The sequence below is a fragment of the Pan troglodytes genome, chromosome 11 (genome assembly GCF_028858775.2).
Source record: "Pan troglodytes isolate AG18354 chromosome 11, NHGRI_mPanTro3-v2.0_pri, whole genome shotgun sequence".
Taxonomy (NCBI): domain Eukaryota; kingdom Metazoa; phylum Chordata; class Mammalia; order Primates; family Hominidae; genus Pan; species Pan troglodytes.
In genome coordinates this window covers 45146245-45169741 of record NC_072409.2, presented here as the reverse complement: position 1 = coordinate 45169741, position 23497 = coordinate 45146245, and the positions used below count along the sequence as shown (strand labels likewise).

Sequence of the window (23497 nt, the reverse complement as noted above, 5' to 3'; positions counted from 1 at the left end):
TGTGGCCACCGGGGATCCGCATAGTGACCTGGGGTCTTAGTCCTAGAGGTCGGGGTTGCTTAGCTCTGGGACAGCCACCCAGGTTCTGTTCTCACCTCTCCCTAGATTTCACACTTTCTGTAAGCCACATCAAGACAGAGGGTGTGATTTTTATAGATACAGGTTTAGAGGATGCTTTCCCTGGGACAGGATGCAAGAGACTGTGAAAAGCTTTCATAGCACCAGTGTGTCCTCTTTGAGGGATGATCAAAGTGGGTTAACATTTTTGGAAAGGAAGTGGCTCCCAGCTTTTATGAATCCACTCGGGTCCAAGCGTTTCAACAAGATAAAAACCTCTATGCCTGCTCCCATTGTGACGCCCCCCGGGTCGTACCCACCTGGCTGCAGAAGAGAGTGGGAGAACGCAGGGGGGCAGGCTGGGCCGAGGAGGTTGGGAGGGAGAGCTGACTATGCGTGGCTGTGCCCACAGGGAGGCGGGAGTCCGCATGACCTGTTCTCTTTTCTCCGGGTGTTTATTTCAGGAGCAGGCCTCACAGGACAAGCCGCCCGGCCTCCCGCAGAGCTGTGAGAGGTAGTGTGGCCCAGCCTCGACCTCGCAGGACAGGTGTAGGGGCGCAGGCCCGTACAGCCACTCAGCCTGGCTCCTGCCGCTGCTTCCCCTGGAACCCACTATAGTTTGCCCTGATGCCATTAGGGGTTTTTCAAACCTGACCTGGTGGAGCCTCAGGGCCCTCCTCTCTGGGTCTTGCCAGCTGTTGTTGGAGTTTGGTAGCCAGAGGCCCCTGGCTGGGCTCTGGGTCTCTGCTCTGGTTTGCAGTGCTGAGAATGTTCCAGAACGGAGAGGCTATGGGCGGAGTTGACAGTGCCCAGAGACTAGGAGGGGGCTGGGAGGGTGGCCCCCTGTGTACAGGGCTGAATCCAGCCCCGATCCTGGGTTTCCTGGCCTCCTGGGCTGTGGACACAGGTGTTTCAGGACATGAACCGTGTCCTTATTTGAACTGTGACCATTTGTTCCACCCTCCTGGGGTGCTGGGCACTGCCTGGGCTTGGCATTTTGCAAACTGCAAAACGGATTGGCCTCACAACAGTGGTGGGTGTGTTTCTGTTGCTGTGGCACAGATGGAGAAACTGAGGCACAGGGGCTGATTCGCAGGTCAGGAGACTGAGAGGATCAAGGTAACGCAGCTAGTAGCTAGGAAGCCTGTGCTTCCTTCTGCCCGTGCCACTTGGGTGCAGCAGGGAGCTGGGTGAGGGCCCAGAAGCAGGCTTGGGGTATTCGCACAGGACAGGGGCTGCCTCTGTAGGTCACAGATTTGGGCCCTGGAGACTCCAGACTGTTCCAAATAAGCTGACTTTCCCCGCCATTGCCGACGTGCTGGTTGTCCTTTGGTGCCATTAATGTTCTTGGGTTTTGCTCAGCTATGGAGGTTCTGATGTCACTTCTGGAAAAGAGCTGAGTGACAGCTGTGAAGGCGCCTTTGGAGGGGGCAGGCTGGAGGGCAGGGCAGCCCGAAAACACCACCGCAGGTCCACGCGTGCGCGCTCCCGGCAGGAGAGGGCCAGCCGGCCCCGGCTTACCATCTTGAACGTGAGTGGGCGGGGCGTGCGGGGGTGGGGCGTGGCGGGGGTGTGGTGGGGGTGGGGGCGTGGCGGGGGTGTGGTGGGGGTGGGGGCGTGGCGGGGGTGTGGTGGGGGTGGGGGGAGGGGCGACTTGGGGGTGTGTGGGGATGTGGCGGGTGCACGTGTGGGTACGCGCGTGGCGGGTGCTGATGCTGCCCCTTCCAGGTGTGCAACACTGGGGACAAGATGGTGGAGTGCCAGCTGGAGACGCACAACCACAAGATGGTGACCTTCAAGTTCGACTTGGACGGGGACGCACCCGATGAAATTGCCACGTATATGGTGAGGCTGGGTCTGGGTGGCTTGGCTCCCGGTGTTTCTTGGACACGTGTGGGCCTGAGCAGAGCGCCACAGGTCACATGTCAAGCCTGGCCTTGTGTGGAGGTGTCGGTTGGCCCAGGGGCTTTTCGGGACAGTGCTGACCTTTTACGCCTCGGGCTCTTCCCCACACTGGGCGGAAACCCCTTGGGTTTGGAAGAACAGCTTGAAGGATGTTCTAACCATTCTAAGATGCTGCTCCCTGAGGGCTTCTGGAGCATCTGAGCCCTTCCTCCAAATAAAAGGAAGCCTTGTGGGTAGGTTCCTTGAGTGAGGCACGGGAGGGCATCCCGGAGTCTGATGTCCTGTGGTCCTTGCTTAGAGCTTCCTCCAGCCTCCCCAGCTGGAGTGCGGGCTCTGAGCCCTGACCCATGTCCCATGTGCCCACCCAGCTCTGCCTGCATCTCCCTCTGGAGCCACCCCTCCCTGCCTGTGCAGACCAACCTGAGTCCATGAGCACCTTGTAGGCCTTCACAGCCCCACACCTGTGGTCCCCAGCACCTGAGCCAGGCTAGGAGTGGGGATCGTTTTCAGGCCCTCAGAAACTCTCCAGCTGAAAGCGCGCACGAAGAAACATGGAAAGGATGCATGTGTGTTCCTCAAATTTCCTGGTGCATCCGTGACTGCCTCCCAGGAGAACATTCTCCCCAGACCATTATTCCTGCATGAGTGAGGTTTAGGGAGCCAGGTCCTAAAGGGGCCAGCAGGACACTGGACAGTGTTGTAGCGCTCACTCCAGATGGCTACCAAGTGCCTGGAGTAGGCCGGCATGAGTAGGGAATAGAATATACCACTCAAGTTAATATCATAGATTGCCCCACGTGCCTGCCTGCGGCTGCTGCATTGCACATCATCAGAAAGCTGCCCCCTTGGGCTGCATCCCCCTGGCCACCCCTGCCCTGGCTTCGTGAAAGCCTCATGTGGGCTTTGCAGGGGGAAGCCCCTGGCTTTCTGCTCCTAGGGAGCAAGTCCCTGCCTTAGTGTCTGCTTTGCAGAGACACCTTGGACAAAGCCCTCCCAGATCCCAGGTCCAGAGCATAATCCCCCGCAGCATTAGAGAAATTCTTCTGACACTTGCTACAGTGGTCCGGAAGACTTTATTCAGGACTGTGGCAATAAGCGAGAGAGAATGAGTTTAACTCCAAATGCAGCAGAGACCACAGGGGATTGGTAGCAGAGGAGCAGTGTGGTGATGGGTGGCTGGAAAATAGCTAAGAGGAGACATCAAGGTCAGGGATTCTGGAGAAACCGTCGTAACAGGATCCTTGCTGGGGGTGGGTGAGAGGCTTTGTTCAACCTCAAAGGTGGGAGATGAGGAATATGGTCAGATACAAAGGCTGGGAATTCTTTCTACAACTGGCTTAGGCTGAAGACATGATGGGGCCTAGTCAAGCCTAGTTGGAGGGTCAGAGGCGCGAGCTGCGCTTTGGTCAGGGAGGAGTCTTTGTCAGCAGCAAGCAGCTGGTTCGTCAGCGCAGCGCAAACACCAGGTCCTCACTGGGCCGCTGAAACTGGAGAACATTTCTTCTCTCATCTTACTGTGTTTTAAACCTGTGTCTTGTATTACTTTATACACATGTGTTTCAAACATGATAAAGCATAATAATAAAGTGAACGCCCATGAAGTTATCACTCAGCCACCAGCTGATGCTGCATGTGCGGCTGACGCCTCCAGTGCTTGCCTGCCCGAGCAGGAAGCCACACATGCGACATCAGCCACATCAGCCTGTGTCGTGTCCACTGGCCCCCTGGTTTTCAGTGTGTCTCTGTGTGTGAGTCTTTGTGAGCTGCACACATTAAGTCCTGCACAGTAAGCAATGGGGCTATCTTTAGCTGTGTGCTTTGTAAAAATAGCATCTTCTCAGCCTTGTTTTTTTCACTCAGCACTCGGATACTCCTCTCATTTTATTGCTTTTTCAGTCACCTAACATACCTGTGTGAAGTAAGCATGCTACAGATATACAAATGTGGTCCATAAAAACAGCCCAGCAGCCCTCCTCCTCACAGCCCATTCCTATCCCAGGGACAGACTGGCTCCAGAGGTTCGAGTTGAAGGGTGGGTGTGTGGCCTGCGGGACAGGCGCTGTTTAAACAAGCTTCTGCCCGCCCTGTGGACTGTCTTTCTGTGAGTATGAGGTACCAGCTGTCCCTGAATGTCCCATCAGTGGTTAGAGGTCGGCAGGCCTTGGGTTCATCATTCTGACCATGACGACCTTGCCAGCCCCTTAGTAAAGGTGGAACTGCAGAAGTTTCATTTAATTGGCATGGATTCTAATGCCAGGTTTTACCTGGACCTTGTATTTTTAGATTTTTATTTTGTTTTCAAGTTAATTTTATTCTCAACGTACTTAAAAAGAAACATAATAGGAAAACATTTTCTAGTTGCAAAAGGGTTCTAGTTCAGTTTTGTTTAGTGAAAGTTTCACAAAATTGGAACGTTGCTTAAATTCTCGTATGTGGCACTCCAGTCACAGCTGGCTGGATGTTCCAACTTTGGCCACAGTGTACTCCTCTTAGACAACATTGCAGTCACATGTTACACTAAATTAAGTGGTGAATCACGGAACACAGCACAAGCCAGCACTTTGTCTGGAGGTGTATGCAGGTGGTGCTCCTGGGGTTGGGGTCTGGGGTGCCAGGGGAGTGTGGAGCGCAGAGGAGCTCTGCTTTTCAGCCAGCTGTTTGTAGTAGGGCAGATGTGCCCATCCTAGAAGGGATCTGAGACCACAGATGCCCCAGGCAGGGCCTAGAGCATCTCGGTGACTGCAGAGGTGTGTGCCTGGGAGGAGGTGCCATGGCAGGAAAGGGGCAGGGTCTGGACCCCACTGGGTGGTGGCACAGGCTGACCTCTTCCATTGGTTATGGTTTTATGAGATGCACAGCATTTTCTCTGCCTGAATGGCCGAGGATTTAGCCAGAGCCCGTGTGAGCCCAGGGCCACATGCCCACTGTGAAAGTTGGAGACTGTGGACGTCTCCTGAGCCCCTGGTCTGGAGGCTTCGTGGCATTCAGGCTGTGGTGTGGGACCTCCCCTCAGCCATGACAGGAGCTGCTCGTTGGACATCAGGCCACGCTTGCCTGTGTGCCAGGGCCATAGTTGAAGGTCAAAGCCTGAGGCTGGGAGAGCAGGGGGTGCGCAGACCGACAGGTGACATGTGGCCATCCTGCTATAACCTTCCCGTCCCCCTGTTGCTTTCTGTCCCCCACAACCTCCTGCTGGCTGGAACCTTTGCCTTCAAATCCATCCTTCTTGTCTGTCATGACTGCCTGGGCACCTGTGCCCAGATGGACCCCCTCCCCTCTTCCCAGTCCCTGTCCTCGGCCCCCTGCATCCTATGCACTTACCTGTTCTGAAGATGGCTGGACCGGCCTCAGGGTCTGTAACCAGCTCCAGCTGGGGCAGGGCATTGCTGGCCCAGGTCCCATGCTTGGAGGAGGGAGTTGCTTCTCAAGATGAGGCTGCTCTCCTCCCATCCTGGGGCCATCCACGTCACTTGCTGAGCTGTCCAGCCCCTGTCTTGGGGACTGCACCCTTTCACCATGTCTTCCCTTGGGGCCTGGTACAGGGTAGACATCCATCAATCCAGATGAAGACCCAGGGTGGTCTTGGCCTTGCAGCTGGTCCTCACTGGCAGTATGTCCCTTTGCAGGTGGAGCATGACTTTATCCTGCAGGCCGAGCGGGAAACGTTCATCGAGCAGATGAAGGATGTCATGGACAAGGCAGAGGACATGCTCAGCGAGGACACAGACGCCGACCGTGGCTCCGACCCAGGGACCAGCCCGCCACACCTCAGCACCTGCGGCCTGGGCACCGGGGAGGTGAGGTTGTGAAATCCGGGGTGGGAGGTGGCGAGAGTGCAGTGGCTGGGCAGGTGGGCGCTGCAGCTCAGTGGGCTCATTTCTGACCCTCCACCTCATTCAGGAGAGCCGACAATCCCAAGCCAACGCCCCCGTGTATCAGCAGAATGGTGAGTCTGCAACTTCCCTCCCTGCTTTTAAGCAGGCGTTTGATGAAAGTCCCCACTCAGCATATTACCAGGGGTTTGGCCATTGCTTGGGGAGATTATGGAAGCATGTGGTGACCAGGGGCCCCAGTCTGGGGACAGCTGCCCTGTCCGAGGAGCTGTCACCTGCAACCGGCATCACGGCCTTCATGGATGGTGCCTTGGGCATCCCAGGAACCAAGCCTACGCGAGGGGTCCTCTCGGGAGCTTCGGGGGCTGCCAGTGAGGCACCCCAGGTTCTGCTGTGCACCCCTTGCCCTCTGGTGTGAGGGAAGAGCAGGCAGAAGCCCATCACCAGGGCCTCTTTACCAAGGAGCCTGGGGAACCACCTGCTTCGTGGAGGGAAGCGTTGGGGATTAATGACTGGGAACAGTGTTCTCTGCCCACACCCTTCCTGGAGAAAATCCCATAGGTGTAAAGGAGTTCCCCAGACCCACTGTGGCAAGTCTGGTGCAGGTGATGGGGGTCACACTGGCCTGGAAAGGCGCTCACTCACTCAGTGTGCTGTTTCTGTTCTGCCCTTCAGTCCTGCACACCGGGAAGAGGTGGTTCATCATCTGTCCGGTGGCTGAGCACCCCGCCCCCGAGGCCCCTGAATCTTCGCCCCCACTTCCTCTAAGCTCCCTGCCGCCAGAAGCCAGCCAAGGTATGAGCAGCAGGCACCCACACAAGCCCCTCCCTGTTACATGTACAGGCCTCCTTCTGTGCATGACCCAGCCGGTATGTGCCCCGTGCCCAGGTCCGTGCAGGGGGCTCACCCTGCCCTGTCTCCCATGGCGCAGAGCAGCCTGTGGGGGGCTGTGTTCCTATCCTTGTTTTCTGCTGAATTAGCTCAGTCAAAGCAGCCTCCAGGTTTGAGTCTGCCCTGTTACCCCACCAAGCAGGTGGCTCGCATGGTCATATAGGTGTGTGTTGAAGAGCTCCGCTGTCCTTCCTTCACAGTGTTAACCTGGCAACTCCTTGCTCCTGTCCCTTTCCTCTGTGCCGCACACCTGCAGCAGACACGCCTCTGCTGGTTCTGCTTGCTTTGGGGGGTGGGGTGGGAAAGTCCCTGTTGGTGCCGAGACTCTGATTTTAAAGTGTTCACACAGACATTTATCACTGTGCATTGATCTGCACCTGCACCTGCCTGTACAGATGCCAACAAGCCCGTGCTTTGGGCTGTCAGTTAAATCTTGATGGTCCTTTGGGAGGCTGAAAATAGTCACTTGAACAAGTTTAAGGTTTAATTCCTTATCAGTTGGCAGGGGAAAGTTACTGATTCTATAACTTGACATAACCTTATGGCACATTCATGAAAAATATCTGTAAATCATTTTTAATTTTATGTCATGTGCTTCCAGTGACTCCAATTATCTTTTGGAGATTCGTTCCCATGGGGGACAGGTCAGCCTAATAACGAAATCCAAACAAAGCAACGAGCTGAAACAAGGTGATCTCAGGTAAAGGGCTTGGCCTCAGCCTGGGCTGAGAAATCAGAGAGAAGCAGCCTTGCCTACAAGATTGAACTTTTAAATAAGTATATGTTCATATATTACTTCTGGATTTTAATACATACACACCCAATTATAAGAAAAACCCTTCTAAGAGCTAATTTTTCCTGTGATGTAGGGGTGCAGGGGACACTGTGGTGTAAGTTTAGGGGACAGTACAGTTAATAGAATGAAATTAAACCCTCTTTCCTTCATCTATGCACTGAGTGACCTCAGGAAACCTTTTTGAGCTGGTCTTTTTTCTATTTAAAAAAAAGGAAAAATTGGTGGCAGATCTGTTAATTTAGATAAACCATCCACTGAGAATAACCAAAAAATGATAAAAGTCATCTGTGTGAAGGCATTTGAAATCTGATCATAGTGGAGAATTATTAGGCTGGGGTCCTGGGAAGGATGGAGACATAGGGATGTGAACCTAGTTTTGGCTCCTTTTCCCCAGGGAGCATCTCCCATTCCTGCAGGGGTGGCTGAGAGGCCTTGTGGCTTCAGCAGCTTCATCAGGCTAGAGAAAAGGAGCTTATAGAGTCCAGGGCCCTGAGGGTGGTCCTGCTGAAGCGCTGTACTGGAGAAGGAAGGACTAGCTGGAAGGAGATAGGCCTGCAGAGAGAGGAGCCCACCTCAGAGTATCTCAGCCCCTCATTAGGACGGTCTTGGAGTGCCGTGGGTTCAGGCATGTGCACGGAAGGCCTTTCTGCAGGAAGGAATATTATTCTGGGCCTCACATGACTTGTATGAACAATTTTGTGAATACAATATCTGGCACATAATAAAATGACCAAAGAGTTGGGTGCTGGGTAAGGTAGAGAAAGCACACACATCCATTTTTCTTTCCACTGAAATGCACTGTAAATCCTGGATTGATGTGTGACACAGCTGTCTGAGTACTTGGGAAAATTTTAGCAGTGGGAAGATTGGGGATGCACCCCAGAATTCAAAGTGCTACTGAGCTGGTGGTGAGTTGAATGTTTTCCTTTGATATTTCCTGGTCTGACTGAAGTACAGCCCAAGGAGCAGAAGCAAATGCTTTGGTGCAGGCAGGAAAGCCTCCAGGAGAGATCCTGTAGTTCCATCTCCCAGACCAGGAAAGGCAACTCCTAAAGCTCAGAGAAGAGAGAGAACCCCTCCCCATTGCTCACCCCACTTCTCTTGCACCAGCACCCCGACAGTTCTGGAGGTAACAGGAGCAGCAGGTAACAGGAACATGCAGGAGCCAAAATAGTGAGAGCAGAGAACCATTCTTTATTTGAGGAAGCCAGGACTCTAGGATCACAGAACCAAAACCTGTCACATTTTTTTTTCTCTGTCCTCTTGCCACCTTGTCATTCATGGCACAGCCACAGAATTGGGTGGTTTCTGTTCGGAGGTTTGGAAAGGTGAGTCCTAGGGAACCAGGAAGTATCATGGAGAGCACAGAAAAGGAGTTTGGGAAAGTAACCCTATAAAGTTGTTTATGGACTCCTGGGCTCACCCCCAACCTGTGCATGCATGCATCTGACCCTAATAGCATATAAGAAACTTGGGCAACTGAGCTAATGAGTAGACCTCGCCCAGGTTCCAGTACACCTGTTTCAGATGAGATTAGTACTGGGAAGGCATTGAAAGTGGAACTGACATGTAACCACAGCCCATAGAAGGCGGGTTGCAACTCGCAGTCTGAACCTAACTAGGTTGATCGCCTACTGAAGCAAAAATATTAACATTCATCATAAGGTTTAAACAAGTCTCAGGATTTCCTAATGTCATTGAAAATGTTCAGAATAGAATTCAAAATAATTTATCAAATGAAAAGCCATGAAAATGTTAACTTGCATGGAAAAAGGTAGCCATGGTGCCAGTGACAAGATGATGTAGATTTTGGGATGATCTGACAAAAACTTTAAAGCAACTGTTATAAATATAACTGAAAAAGCAATGACAAACATTCTTGAAACAAATGATAAAGTAGTATCTGCAAAGAAACAGAAGATGCAAAGAAGAAACAAATGGAATTTTTAACATTGAAAGTTAAAATACCTGAAATTGTCCCACTGGAAAACAGGGGAGAAAGATAGAGAAAAATAAACAGAGCTTCAGGGAACTGCGGAACAATAACTAAAGGGCTAACTTGTGTGTCATTAGAGTCTCAAAAGGGAAAGAGAAAGAATGCAGTGCTGAAAACACATTTGAAGAAATAATGCTAAAAATTTCCCAAGTTTGGTGAAAGACGTAAGTCTACAGATTCTAGAAGCTAAGCAGACCCCAAATAGGTTAAATGCAAATCAATCTGCTGAAAAGTAAAGACAGCCAGACAAAAATTATGCATTACCTAGATTGGAACAGTGATTCGAGTGACTATAGATTTCTCGCCAGAAAGTGTGGTGTACAGAAGAAAGCAGCAGGGCATTTTTAAAGTGTTGAAAGAAAAAACTGTCCATCTAGAATTCTGTTTCCAGGGAAAATACCCTTCAAGAATGAAGCTGAAGTAAGGCCATTCTCAAATAAAGAAAACTAAGGGAATTCATGGGCTGCACACCTACTCTAAAATTAGAATTGTTAAAGATCTTCAGACAGAAAGGAAATGAGACTAGAAGATAACCTGGAACATCCGGGCTGAAGGAAGAGCAACAGAAGTTGTAAATATAATAGACTATTCTTCTCCTCGAGTTCTTTAAAACATTTCTGACAATTGAAGTAAAAAAAAGATTATAACAATTTAACCTTCCATTCCACCAGTGTGGCAAATGGAAGGTAAACTACTAATTCCATGTAGACTGTCAAAAGTTAAGTATATATTTTGGAATTCCTAGAGCAACCACTGAAAGAATTATACAAAAAGATGTGTATAGGCAAAATCATAGTAGATAAGATGAACTAAAAAAATTCAAAGGCCAAGCATGGTGGCTGATGACTGTAATCCCAGCACTTTGGGAGCCCAAGTTCGGGGGGATCACCTGAGGTCAGGAGTTTGAGACCAGCCTGACCAACATGGAGAAACCTCGTCTCTACTAAAAATACAAAATTAACTGGGTATGGTGGCACATGCCTGTAGTCCCAGCTACTCAGGAGGCTGAGGCAGGAGAATCACTTGAACCCGAGAGGCGGCAGTTGCAGTAAGCCGAGATCGCGCCATTGCACTCCAGCCTGGGCAACAAGAGCGAAACTCCGTCTCAAAAAAAAAAAAAAAAAAAAAAAAAAAAAAAATTCAAATAACCCGGAAGAGGAAATGAGAAGAGAAATAAAATATTTTTAATTAAAAAACAGAGAGAAAAAAACAAAAGCAAACAGTAAAATGGTAGACCTTAATCTAAGCATACTGATAATTAACCTCAAGTTAACAGTTTTAACACGTCAATTAAAAAAATGATTATGAGAATGGATTAAATTTAAAAACCAAACAACTTGAGCTAAGTACATGCTATCTATTAGAAACTTCAAGTACAACAATACTGATGAACTGAAAGGTCAAAAGAAAAAGGATGGTGAAAGACAGACCATGCAAACACAAATCAAAAGAATGCTGGGTTGCCTGTTTTAATTTCTGACAAAATAGACTTCAGAGCAAAGAAATTACCAGGGTTAAAAAGAGACTTTATTTATTTACTTATTTAGTTAGTTAGTTTTTGAGACGGAGTCTTGCTCTGTTGACAGGCTGGAGTGCAGTGGCACGATCTTGGCTCATTGCAACCTCTGCCTCTTAGATTCAGGCGATTCTCCTGCCTCAGCCTCCCGAGTAGCTAGGACTGCAGGCACACACCACTGTGCCCAACTAATTTTGTATTTTTAGTAGAGACAGGGTTTCACCATGTTGGCCAGGATGGTCTCGACTCTTGACCTCATGATCCACCCGCCTCGGCCTCCCAAAGTGCTGGGATTACAGGCGTGAGCCACTGTGCCCGGCTGACATTATGTATTTATAAAGAGTAAATTCCTCAAAGGACATAACAGCCCTAAATGTGTATACATCTAAAAGCAGAGCTTCAAAACTAACAGAACTGAAAGCAGAAATAGACAAATCCACAACTGTAGTTGGAGACTCCAACACTCTCAATGATAGATAGAACTAGTAGACAGAAAATTATCAAGAATATAGAAGATCTGAAAACACTATCAACTAACTTGACCTAATTGACATTTATAGAACACTGCACTCAAAAACAATACATTTTTCAAGTACGTATGGAACAATTAATATATCCTGAGTTATAAAACAAAACTTAACAAATTTAAAAGTATTGAAATTATGTCAAGTATGTTCTCCGATACAGTGTAATATAAAATTAAATAACACTTCTAAATAATTTACAGTAAGAAAAAGTTGGAAGGAATATTAGAAAACAATTTGAAATGAACAAGAGTGAAAATACAGCATAATAAATTTGTGGGATGTAGTTAAAGCAGTACTTAGAGGGAAATTTATAGTACTAAAATGCTTAGATGAGAAAAGAGGTCTCAAGTCAATGACTCAACCTTCTACCTTAAGAAACAAGGAAAACCTATAGCAAAATAAATCCGAAGCAAGCATAATGAAGAAAATAAAGACAAGAGCAGAAAGCTGTGATATCTAAAACAAAAATCACAGGCAAAAACCAATGAAACAAACTTATTTTTAAAAACGTTAGTAAAATGATAAACCTCTAGCAAGACTGCAAGGACAAAACAAAATACCAATACTAAAGAAAACACATAAGGCCGGGTGCAGTGGCTCATGCCTGTAATCCCAGCACTTTGGCGGGCGGATCACGAGGTCAGGAGATCGAGACCATCCTGGCTAACACGGTGAAACCCCATCTCTACTAAAAGTACAAAAAATTAGCTGGGCATGGTGGCGGGTGCCTGTAGTCCCAGCTACTCAGGAGGCTGAGGCAGGAGAATGGCGTGAACCCAGGAGGTGGAGCTTGCCGTGAGTCGAGATCGTGCCACTGCACTCCAGCCCGGGCAACAGTGCAAGGCTCCGTCTCAACAAAAAAAAAAAAAAAAAGAAAAAGAAAAAAAACACATAAAAGACCAATATCAGGAATAAAAGAGGTATATTACTGTAGATAAAGGATAAAAGGATAATACTGCAATAGTCTGAACAAGCTTACAGACAGAAATTAAACAATTTAGGTGAAAGAGACTAATTCCTCAAAAGCCATAAACTACTAAAATTCATCTAAGATAGAATAATCTGAATAGCCCTGTACCTGTTTTTAAATTCATTCTTTTAATAATGAATTTGTAGTTAAAAATCTCCCCAAAAAGAATTCTCCAGGCCAAAATAGTTGCACTGGTGAACTCTGCCAGACATTTAAAAGAGATTCAACACCAATACCACTTCCACAAAATCTCTTCCAGAAAATAGAGGAGGAAAGAACATTTCCCAAATCATTTTACGAGGCCAGCACTGCCCTGATTTTAGGACCAGCCAAAGACAGTACCAAAAAAGAGAATGATAGACCAATAAGTCTCATGAACATAGAGGGCAAATATTCTCAAAATATTAGCAAGTCAAATTCAGCACTATATTAAAAGGACAGTGTGCCATGAGAAAGTGGGTATATGCTGGGAGAGCAATATTGAAGAGTCAGTCCACCATATTAATAGTCTAAAGAAGGAAGAAACATATGATCATAACAGTTGACACAGCAGAATCAGTTGACTAAATACAACATCCATTCATGACAAAAATCCTTGGCAAACAAGCCAGGCACAATTGCACATGCCTATAGTTGTAGCTACTTGGGAGGCTGAGGCAGGAGGATCACTTGAGGCCAGGAGTTTGAGGCTGCAGTGTGCTAAGACTGTGCCTGTGAATGGCCACTGCATTCCAGCCTGGGCAACATAGCAAGACCCAGGTATCTTAAAAAAAAAAAAAGTAATAATTCTTAGCAAACTAGGAAAATAAGGGTACTTCTTCAGTCTGATTAATTTAAAACACACATACATACACACAACATAAAAACCCACCGTTTCCAGCATATTTAGACCAAATGTGTTCTCCCTAAGATTGAGAAACAAGGCAAGAATATGTTTTCACCTATCTTATTCAGCATTGAACTGTCTTAGCCAGATTTAAAGACAAGCAAGAAACAGAAGTGAAAGGCATGTGGATTAAAAAGAAAGAAATAAAACTATCTTATTTGCAGATAACATGATTTCATATGTAGATGATGACATGGATTCTACAGCAACAACTTCTAGAACTAATAAGTGAGTTTAGCAATACCATAGGATACGCAGTCATCATACAAAAATACCTCAATATTTGTATATACTGGCAGTGAACAATTGAAAACCCAAAATTTGAAGGCTATACCATTTATAGGAGCTCCCCCAAAAGGATTTACATAGATCCAAGTTTAATAAAACATGCAGAATCTGTATGCTGAAAACTACAAAGTACCGATGAAATGAATCAAAGGTTACCTAACTAAATAGAGAAGCATACTGTGTTCATGGATTGGAAGACTCAACATAGTAAAAATGTCACTTCTACCCAAATGGATCTGTAGATGCATTGCAGTAACAAAAGTTAAAGCAGATTACTTTTTGTAGATATTGACATTCTAAAATTTATATGGAAGTACAAAGGAAATAGAAATGGCTAAAATCATTTTGAAAATGGAGAATCAAGTTAGAAGGATCACATTACTGAATATTAAGCTTACTATAAAGTTACAGTAATCTAGACAGTATAATATTGGCAAAGGGATTGGTACACACATCAGTGGAACAGAATGAGCCCAGAAATAGACCCACACAAATATGACCATTTGATTTTGACAAAGATGCAAAAGCAATCCAAGAAGAGATAATCTTTTCAATAGATGTTGGAACAGTCGGTCATCCTTATGCAGAAAAATGAACCTTTACCCTAAGCCTCACATTTTACTCAAAACTTAATTCAAAGTGGATCAAATGTAAAATGCAAAAACTGTGTAAGTTTTATAAGGAAACATTGGAGAAAAATCTTTTTTGATCTGTGCCAGGCAGGAGTTCTTAGACCTGACACCAAAAGTATGATGTATAAAAGAAAAAATGGATACATTAGACAATGTCAAAATCTTTTGCTCTGTGAAAACTACTGTTAAGAGAATGAAAAGACAAGCTACAGACTGGTAGCCAATAATGGCAAATCACATATCCAACATAGTGTCTGTGCTAGGAATATTTAAAGAATTCTCAAAACTCAACAGTAAAATGAGCATAAAAAATGAGCAACTTGGCTGAGTGCAGTGGCTCACACCTGTAATCCCAGCACTTTGGGAGGCCAAGGCGGGTGGATCATGAGGTCAGGAGTTCAAGACCAGCCTGGCCAAGATGGTGAAACCCCATCTCTACTAAAAATACAAAAATTAGCCGGCCGTGGTGGCGGGCACCTGTAATCCCAGCTACTCAGGAGGCTGAGGCAGAGAATTGCTTGAACCCAGGAGGCAGAGGTTGCAGTGAGCTGAGATCGCGCCACTGCACTCAAGCCTGGGCGAACGAGCTAGACTCCGTCTCAAAAAAAAAAAAATGAGCAACTCACTTGAGCAGATGAGCAGATACTTCACCAAACAGGATATAAGGATGGTAATTAAGTACATGAAGAGTTGTTCAATATTATTGACTACTGGGGAAATGCAAATTAAAGCAGCCACAGGGAGGCATCACTGCACACCTGTTAGAATGACTAGACTGACTGCATCAAATCTGGGTGTGGCTGTGGAACAGCTGGAACTCATACATTTCTGGGGGTATGTAAAATGGTATAGCCATTCTGGAAGACAGTGAGGCAGTTTATTATAAAAGATATACTTGCTATATGTCATAGCAATTTTACTCAGTTTTTACCCTAGAAAAATGAAAACTTATGTTCACTTAAACATCTATGTATGAATGATTGTAGTTTTACTCATAATTACCCAATTGCCAAAACTGGAAACAACCCAGTTTTCCTGCAGTGGGTGAATAGATAAAAACTATGGTACTTTGAAAAAGAAATATATCATTGGTAAATTGATCAACATGGGTGAACCTCAAAGGCATTAAGCTGAGTGAAAGAAGCCAATCTCAAAAGGCTTCATACTGTATAATTCCATTTATAATGACATTCTAAAATGCTAAACTATAATGATAAGGAACAGGGTCAGTGCTTGCCAGAGACTAGGAAAATGTTCCTATATAGGGAACATGCAAGGAGGTGTTTTGGGGTGATGGAATTGTTTTCTATCCTGATTGTGGTGGTAACTAAATGGATACATGTGTGTCAAAACTCATGGAACTCTACCCCTAAAGAAAAAGTTAATTTTACTGTATGGTAAGTTTTAAAGTTCTTTTAAGTTGACATATGTTGAAAAAGATGACCAGGCAGATAATGAGACAGAAATGAGATAGCATAAAAGAGAAGCAGCAGAAACCACCAACAATAAAAAGGGCCCTTGTACTTCTGCTTTAGGCCAAGATGGAATAATAGTCTCTAGATTTGTTTTCCTTCAGAAAACAACTTAAAAAGCATTCAAAATTTATATAACAATGTTTTTCTCAAGGCTTCGAACTTCAGTCAGTGAAGGACCCTGCAAGACTGAAAAAAAGTCACTACAGTTATCTCAGCCTACTGCCTTGAAAAAGTTTCTATTCCAGAGCAGGGAAGGAAGAGCCCAGGCAGAGCTTGGGAGATTGTGGAGTGAGGAGACCAAGCTGAGAGTGTGGAGAGACCCAAATGTCAAGAATTTCCAAGGCAGAGTTCTGGAGAGGAGAGAGCTGCGGAGAGAAGAGTCTGAAGATAACGGGTGATTCCCCTGGATGATTTCGCAGAGCACTGTGTGTGAGGAAACTCACCCAGGCTGAGGAATGACCCACCACGAAGGATCAGAGGGAGTGGACCCGGGAACTCACACAGGCCTGGGAATGTCTGTTCCTGCCAGCCAGCTGGAAAGCCTTATAATTCAAGGGGTTTTGGGTACAGTACAAAAAAGGCGCTTGCCTCAGTCGTGGAGGATAATTAGCCCTAGACTAAGTGCTTCTCTTACCTCACCTGTCAGATCTTAAGAGCAGGATCTGAGAAGATCCAATTGTTTCAAAGTAACTTAACTGCATCCCACAACACACTTCAAGAATGTTTATAGGAATACAAATTCATCCAGCACCCAATATGTTAAATTTTACATTATCTGGTATCCAATCCAAATTATGAGACAGGACAACATAAGAAAAACCCTACCTTCTAAACCAAACCATAACTGATACAGACATTAGGATTAGCAGATTAAGTACATTAAGACAGTTACTATAACTGTAGTTCATATGTTCAAAAAGCTATAGAAGTGTAATTCACCATATTGATCAACTAGAAAACAAAGAAAATTCATATGGTTGTCTCAATAAATGCAGAAAAAGCGGTTGACAAAACCCAACAATTATAAACATCTTCAGAAGACTTGGAATCGAAAGGAACTTCCTCAACCTGATGAAGGGAATATACAAAATCCTACAGGCAACATCATACTTAATGGTAAACAGCCGAAAAGCATCCCCCAAAGATCGGGAACTAGGTGAGGATGTCTGTTCTTCCACCTCTCTTCCTTATTTTACTGGAGCTTCTGGGCAGTTCATAAGGAAAGGGCATAAAACACATCCAGTTTGAAAAGGAAAAACTGAACCCATCTTTATTTGCAGAAAACATGTTTGTGTAGAAAAACAAATGGAATCCCCAACACAACTAGAATCAATAAGTGAGCTGGGTAGTAAGATACATGATCAATATATGAAAAGCTGTTGTATTTCTGTATGCTAACAACAATCAAAGATTGAAATTCTGAAAATTATTTTTGTATGGATTATTTAGGGTTAAACCTGACAGAATATGTGCAAGATCTGTACAGTGAAAACGGCAGAACAATGCTCATGGAAATTAAAGAAGATCCAAACAAGCGCCCTGTTCATGGGTCAGAAGACACAGTATTGTTACAGTGCTAATTCTCCCTAAATTGACCGACAGAGCCAATGAGCTGCAGTCAGAAGACCAGCAGTCTTTGTAGAAACTGAGAAGCCAACTCTGAATTTCACATGAAAACACAAAGGGCATGGAAAATTGGAAACAGAACTAAATCAGAGAACTAACAATACCAGATTTCAATAATTATTATAAAACTACAGTAATCAAGACAATGTGGTATTGATGCAAAGACAGACAAATAGATCAACAAAATGAAATAGTCTGGAAATCAACCCACACAACCTACAGATGTTTGGTTTTTGATAAACATTTAAATGACTTTCAGGAAAGAGAGGACAGTCTTTTCAGCTTTGTAACAGTTGATCATCCTTATACACACACACAAAAAAGGATGTTTATTCATACTGCATACTATATACAAAAATCCACTCAAAATAGAATGCAGACCTAAATGTAACACTGAAAACTATGAAACTTACGGTAGAAAACCTAGGAGAAAATTTATGTAACCTTGGGTCAGCAGAGATTTCTAAGATACAACATCAAAGCATGATCTGTAAAACAAAAAATTAGTAAACTGAATTCGTCAAAGTTTAAACTGTCTACTCCTTGACAGACACAAAATGAATGAAAACATAAGCTAGAGACTAGGAGAAGATATTTTCCAAGCACATATGTGATAAAGGTGTCTTGTATCCAGATATCAGGAACTCTCAAAAGACAGTAGTAAGAAAATAAACGATCTGTTGAAAAGGTTGGTACAGATGCTTCACCAAAGATATGTGGATGCCAAAGGGGTGTATGAAAAGATGGTTATTCAGTAGGGAAATGCAAATTAATACCACAATGAGACACCACCGTACACTATTAAAATAACTAAACTTTAACAGATCATGTGTTGGCGAGGCCATGGAGGAGCTGGAACTCTTAGGCACTGTATGAAATGGTACAGCCACTTTGGAAGACAGTTTGTTAATTTCTTTAAAAAGTAAATGTGCAGATACCATGTGATCCAGCCATTTTACTTCTGTGTACTTAACCAAAATTAGTTAAAACAGATGCCTATACACTGCAAAGGAATGTTCATAGCAGTGTTATTGATAATAGCCAAGACCTGGAAATGGCTTAGGTGTCTATCCTTCACATTTCTTGAGTTGAAATGTGCAGCTGATGAATGCTTTTGTGTTAATTTCATCTTCATTGAAGTCAGATCCTTTCCCCAGGATTTGAGGCTGGGGCTTATTTTCTTCAGCACTGTGAGGACAGCACTATTCCTTGTCTACTGGCATATGTTGTCTGTACTGTGGCGGAAGCTTCCAAACTTTTAAAGAACCTGTTTTTTCTCTAACATTCTTTGAATTTTTCCACGTGCTTTTGTGAAACACTTTGTGGTCTATCCATACACTATAATGCTACTCTGCAGTAAAAGGAATCAATTGTTGATACACATTGCAGCATGGATGATTTTCAGAATAATTATGCTGAATGAAAAGACACAAGGAAGAATGCTTGCCATGTGACTGGACATATATAAAATTCTAGAAAATGCAGTTATTTGTGGTGGCTGAAAGCAGATCAGTAGTTGGGAACAAAGGCGTGGCAGGAAAGGAGAGGGAAGAACAGACACAAGGTTCACAAGGAAACATCCAGGAGGGTGATGACTATGTTCATTAGATTGTGATGATTTTACTTATATGCCTGTGTCAAAACTTATATATGTGCAACTTATTGTAGCAGTTATACCTAAATAAAGCTATTAAGATCCAAACAGCAGTAACAGAGCATGTCAGCAGAGGTTCCCAATGGTGGAGTTATCAGACTGAGAACTAAGTTTGCCTACTGCATTAAAAGAAACAAATGACTAGATTGAAATTTTTGTCAAAGAATTAGAAACTATGCCAAAAAAAAAAGCTAAATGTAAGTTGTAGAACTGAAAAATACATTAGTTAAAATTAAGACATCAGAGGATGGATTGTACACTGCCAGAGAGAGAATCGGCAAGCTCTAAAGAAACTAAAGTAAAATAAGGATAATGAAAACAGTAGAAAATAGAAAAGAGGTGCTAAGAAATATAGAGATTACAGTGAGATGGTCAAACATCATGTAATTGGAGTCCCAGAAAACAAGAGAATGCAGCAAAAACAAGTTTGAAGAGATAATGCAGAGAATTGGAAGGCATGAAGCCACTAATTCAAGAAACTTCCAAACTCTGTAAGTTAAAAAAGAAATCTGCACTTACATATATCATAAAGTGCTGAAAATCAAAGGCACATGGGAAAATTTAAAGGATGCCCAAGAAAAAACAGGTCCTTTAAAGGTTTGGAAGCCCCTGTCTCAGCACAGATAACATATGCCAGTGGACAAGGAATAGTGCTGTCCTCGCAGTGCTGAAGGAAATAAGCCCCAACCTCAAATATCGGTAAAAGGATCTGACTTCCATGAAGATGAAATGAAGAGAAAAGCAGTCATCACCTTCACAGCTCAATTAAAGAAATACTAAAGGGAATATTTTTAGACAGAAGAACAATGACTGCAGATGAAAGGCCAGAATGCAGGTAGGAACAAAAACTGATGGAATTATAAATGTATGAGTAGATCTAAGTGAATTTTGACTGGATGAAAAAATAATGTCTTGAGGTTTAAAATGTTTGGCATGTTAAAATGCATGAAAATGGGACATATTTATCAGGAGGCAGGAAATGCATTTAAAGGGCTCCAGGATTCCATGTTGCCTAGGCAGAGAGCCAAATCAAGAATGCAAATGGTAGTCTCTAGAATAACCCCTGTGAGACTCGTAGAATAGCAGATAACCTCCACACTTGTGGTGGAGGGGGCAGGTGGGGAAGGAATTTTTTAAAATATGGCAAAGAAGGAAAGAAACAGCAACACTGAACATGGAGAACACATAGAAATCTTTAGTAAGATGCTAGTTTTAACCCAAGTAGATCAGTAATTAAATGTAAATGGACTAAATCTCAAAGATTCTCAAAAGTGAAAAAAAAAACAGAACAAAGACATAAGATTATAAAAAGATTAAGAGTAAAAAAAAAAATGGAAAAAGAGCACACAAATACTCACCTAGAGGAAGCTAATGTCTATATTTTTATATCAATGTAGATTTTAAGGCAAAAACATAATGGTGAAAGATTCAACAGGCCAGGAAGATATAATAATTTAATGTTTGCTTATATTTAGTAATAAGCCCTCAAAATGCATAAAATAAAAATTAACACAACTAAAACAAATGGAGCAATTTACAATCATGGGAGATTTCAGCTTTTGGAATAGGAGACACTCAGTAGGGATAGAGAAAATTTCAACCACAGAATTAGTATCTTATATATACAGGACACTGTACTCAGTAGCTGAAGAATGCACTGTTTTTTCATGCACACAGAATATTTTTAATTTAACTTTACGCAGACCCAAAACAAATCTCAACAAGTTTCAAAGAATCAAAATCACTTGATGCATGCTTTTGATTAAAGTTGGAAGTAAACCCAAACTCATTAACTAGAAGATAACTAGAAAATATCCACATTTGATAGTTAAGCAGTGCATTTATAAATATCTCATTTGGCAAAGAAGAAATTACAATGGAAACTAATAAAACATTCTGAATGATGATATGAACATCATGCTAATGAAAATATTACATATCAAAATTTGTGAAATGCAGTTAACAGCATATTGAGCAGAAACTTTGTAGCCTTTAAATGCATATATTGGACAGGAGAAAAGTCTGATAGTAATAAAAGTATGTAGTGCAAAAAGTTAGCATAAGAGAAAATGGAACCCAAATAAAGAAAGGAGAAAGTAAAATAGATAAGAACATAAATTAATGAAATAGTAAACAAATATACAATAGGGTATCAACAGAGCTTAGCAACGGTTCTTTGAAATGGCTCATAGCATTAGTAAGCCCCCTGTGATGAGACCGACTAAAGGAGAGAGAAAGACATAAGTAATCAATATTAGGGATGAAAAGGGGGGGACACTGCTACAGTCCTACAAACATTAAGACAAATATAAGAATTTGAAAATTTCTTTGGATTATGTGTTAGGGAACTACAACTTACCAAACTTAAGAAGAAATAGAAAATCTGAAAGGTGCTATAAACATTAAAAAGTCAAATCAGTCATTAGAAGCCTTCTCATGTCTACCCTTCATGGTGACAAGATTGCTGGAACAGCTCAGTGTGTATAGTCTTTCAGGTAGAAAATAGAGACCCTTTTTGAAAGGTTTCATACATCTGGCCCTGACTCCTATTATGCAGAACAAGGACACATTCTCTAAAGCAGTTGTGGCTGGTGGCTGGAATGTACACTGACTTGTGCCCAAATTGCAGGCATAGCCCTGGAGTTAAAGTAGGGGACAGTTGTTCCCAAGAGGAAATTTGGAGTGCCACTACCCAACAAGGAAGCAAATGGATGCTGCATAGTTAAAAAACCAAGAAGTGTTCACGATAATGAGAAAGATGGACGCACTCAAATGTTAGGGAAAGAGAAATCATAGTTGAAGAAAAGGCAGTGAGAAAGAAATCAGGCACATATGTTTGGACCCCTTGGCCTCCATCTCAGTGAGTGTCAACACACAGAGGTGTGTATAAGGGGGAAAAACCCTTCCTATAAGGAAAAGTTTCAGCTTGATGGCTTTACCACAGATACTTAAGTGAGAAATAATTCTGATCTAACCCAACTCGTCCAGAGAACAAAGAAGCTTGTTTTATCAAACTAGCATAACTTTGACACAAAAATCTGACTGAGAACATTATAAAATAGGAAGATAACAGGTCAATCTCTTCCTCTCCCATCAACACTTGCAAAAATACTAAACAAAATAGTAGCAAATTAAATCTAGTGATACATGAAAAGAGTATGTATGACAAGTTACTAAGTTGCAGTGATTTCAGAATGCAAGGTTGGTTTAACTTAATTCGAATAAATTTATTCACTATATCCCAATAGATGGGAAATTCTGTTTTTACAAAAAACAAACAAAACAAAACCAGCAAATATTCTTAATGGTGAAATGTGGAATGCTTTCTCTTTGAGATGGGGAACAAGATAAGGATGCCTATTCTCAGCACTTCTATTAAGTATCCTGTGTCCTAGATATTGCAGGGGAGCGGGGGGTGGGCAGGAAAGGAAGGGAAGGGGGAGAGGTAAAAAGGGAGAAAGAAAAAGAAGGGAAAGCAATGGGACTGAAGAAGCTCACGCCCTGCTTCATGCAGGTAAATCTGGATTTCTGGGGGTAGGACCCAACCTGCAGCCCAATTTAAGAGCCAATGCCCTGACCACTTTTTGTAAATATGTATAAGGAAGTGTCATGGTGGTGTCACAAACACTTTATTTTTCATTTGAAGAAAATGCTATTGATTTCTAAACAAGGTCTTCCAAAGAAAATGTTTGCTTATTTGAGTTGATACCAACTTGAGGTTGGTGTTTTTCTATTATCTACTCCAATATCAACCACTCTGTAAATGGAAATAAATACATAATGCATGTCACATAGTAGACACGCAGAGCTGAATGATTGTTCTGATCAATATAATTCTATATAATGTTACATAAAAGGTAATATTCCTTTTAGCATTACTATTTTTTGTTAAGAATTTGGACAAAGCAAGATAACTTCTTTGACTCAGAAGCTCTACCTATAAAATTACTGGGCTAAATAGCAGTTATTTCCAAGGAATACATTTGCTAAAACTCTTTCTATTTTGAAGTAGAAATAATCATGGCCTTTTGGTAACACTATAATTTTATCATTTTGCCTCAATATCTAATGGTATTAAAACAATTACTGTTTTAAAAAGTGATAAGGATTGGAAAGGAAGAAATAAAACTACCACTGTTGGCTGATAACATGATTATATACATAGAGATTTAAATTTACAGATAAATTGGAATTAATAAGTTAGCAAAGTAGCTACAGACTGCAGTTATCTTTCTGTATACCAACAACAATCAGAAAATAAAGAATATTGAAAAATTCAATTTATAGTAACACAAAAATGCCAAACACCAGTGTATGAATCTAACGAAAAGTATGTAACATCTGTATACCAAAAACTACAAAACATTGAGAGAAATTTTAAAAAGAAATGAGTAGGAAGATATGTACCATATTCATGGACTGGAAGATTCAGTATTATAAACACT

The 23497-nt window shown here is 43.2% G+C and overlaps 1 protein-coding gene across 26 annotated transcripts in view; it reads left to right on the top strand.

The window, feature by feature from the left end:
- WNK2 (WNK lysine deficient protein kinase 2) overlaps positions 1–23497 on the top strand; it is a 138223-nt gene that overhangs the window by 78594 nt on the left and 36132 nt on the right. For all 26 annotated transcript variants that reach the window (XM_054658275.2, XM_054658274.2, XM_054658270.2 and 23 more), the window contains exons 14-19: positions 522–571; positions 1420–1588; positions 1786–1902; positions 5589–5759; positions 5863–5908; positions 6471–6590. In XM_054658275.2, coding sequence (XP_054514250.1) covers positions 522–571; positions 1420–1588; positions 1786–1902; positions 5589–5759; positions 5863–5908; positions 6471–6590 — 673 coding nt within the window. The remainder of the gene's footprint in view (positions 1–521; positions 572–1419; positions 1589–1785; positions 1903–5588; positions 5760–5862; positions 5909–6470; positions 6591–23497) is intronic.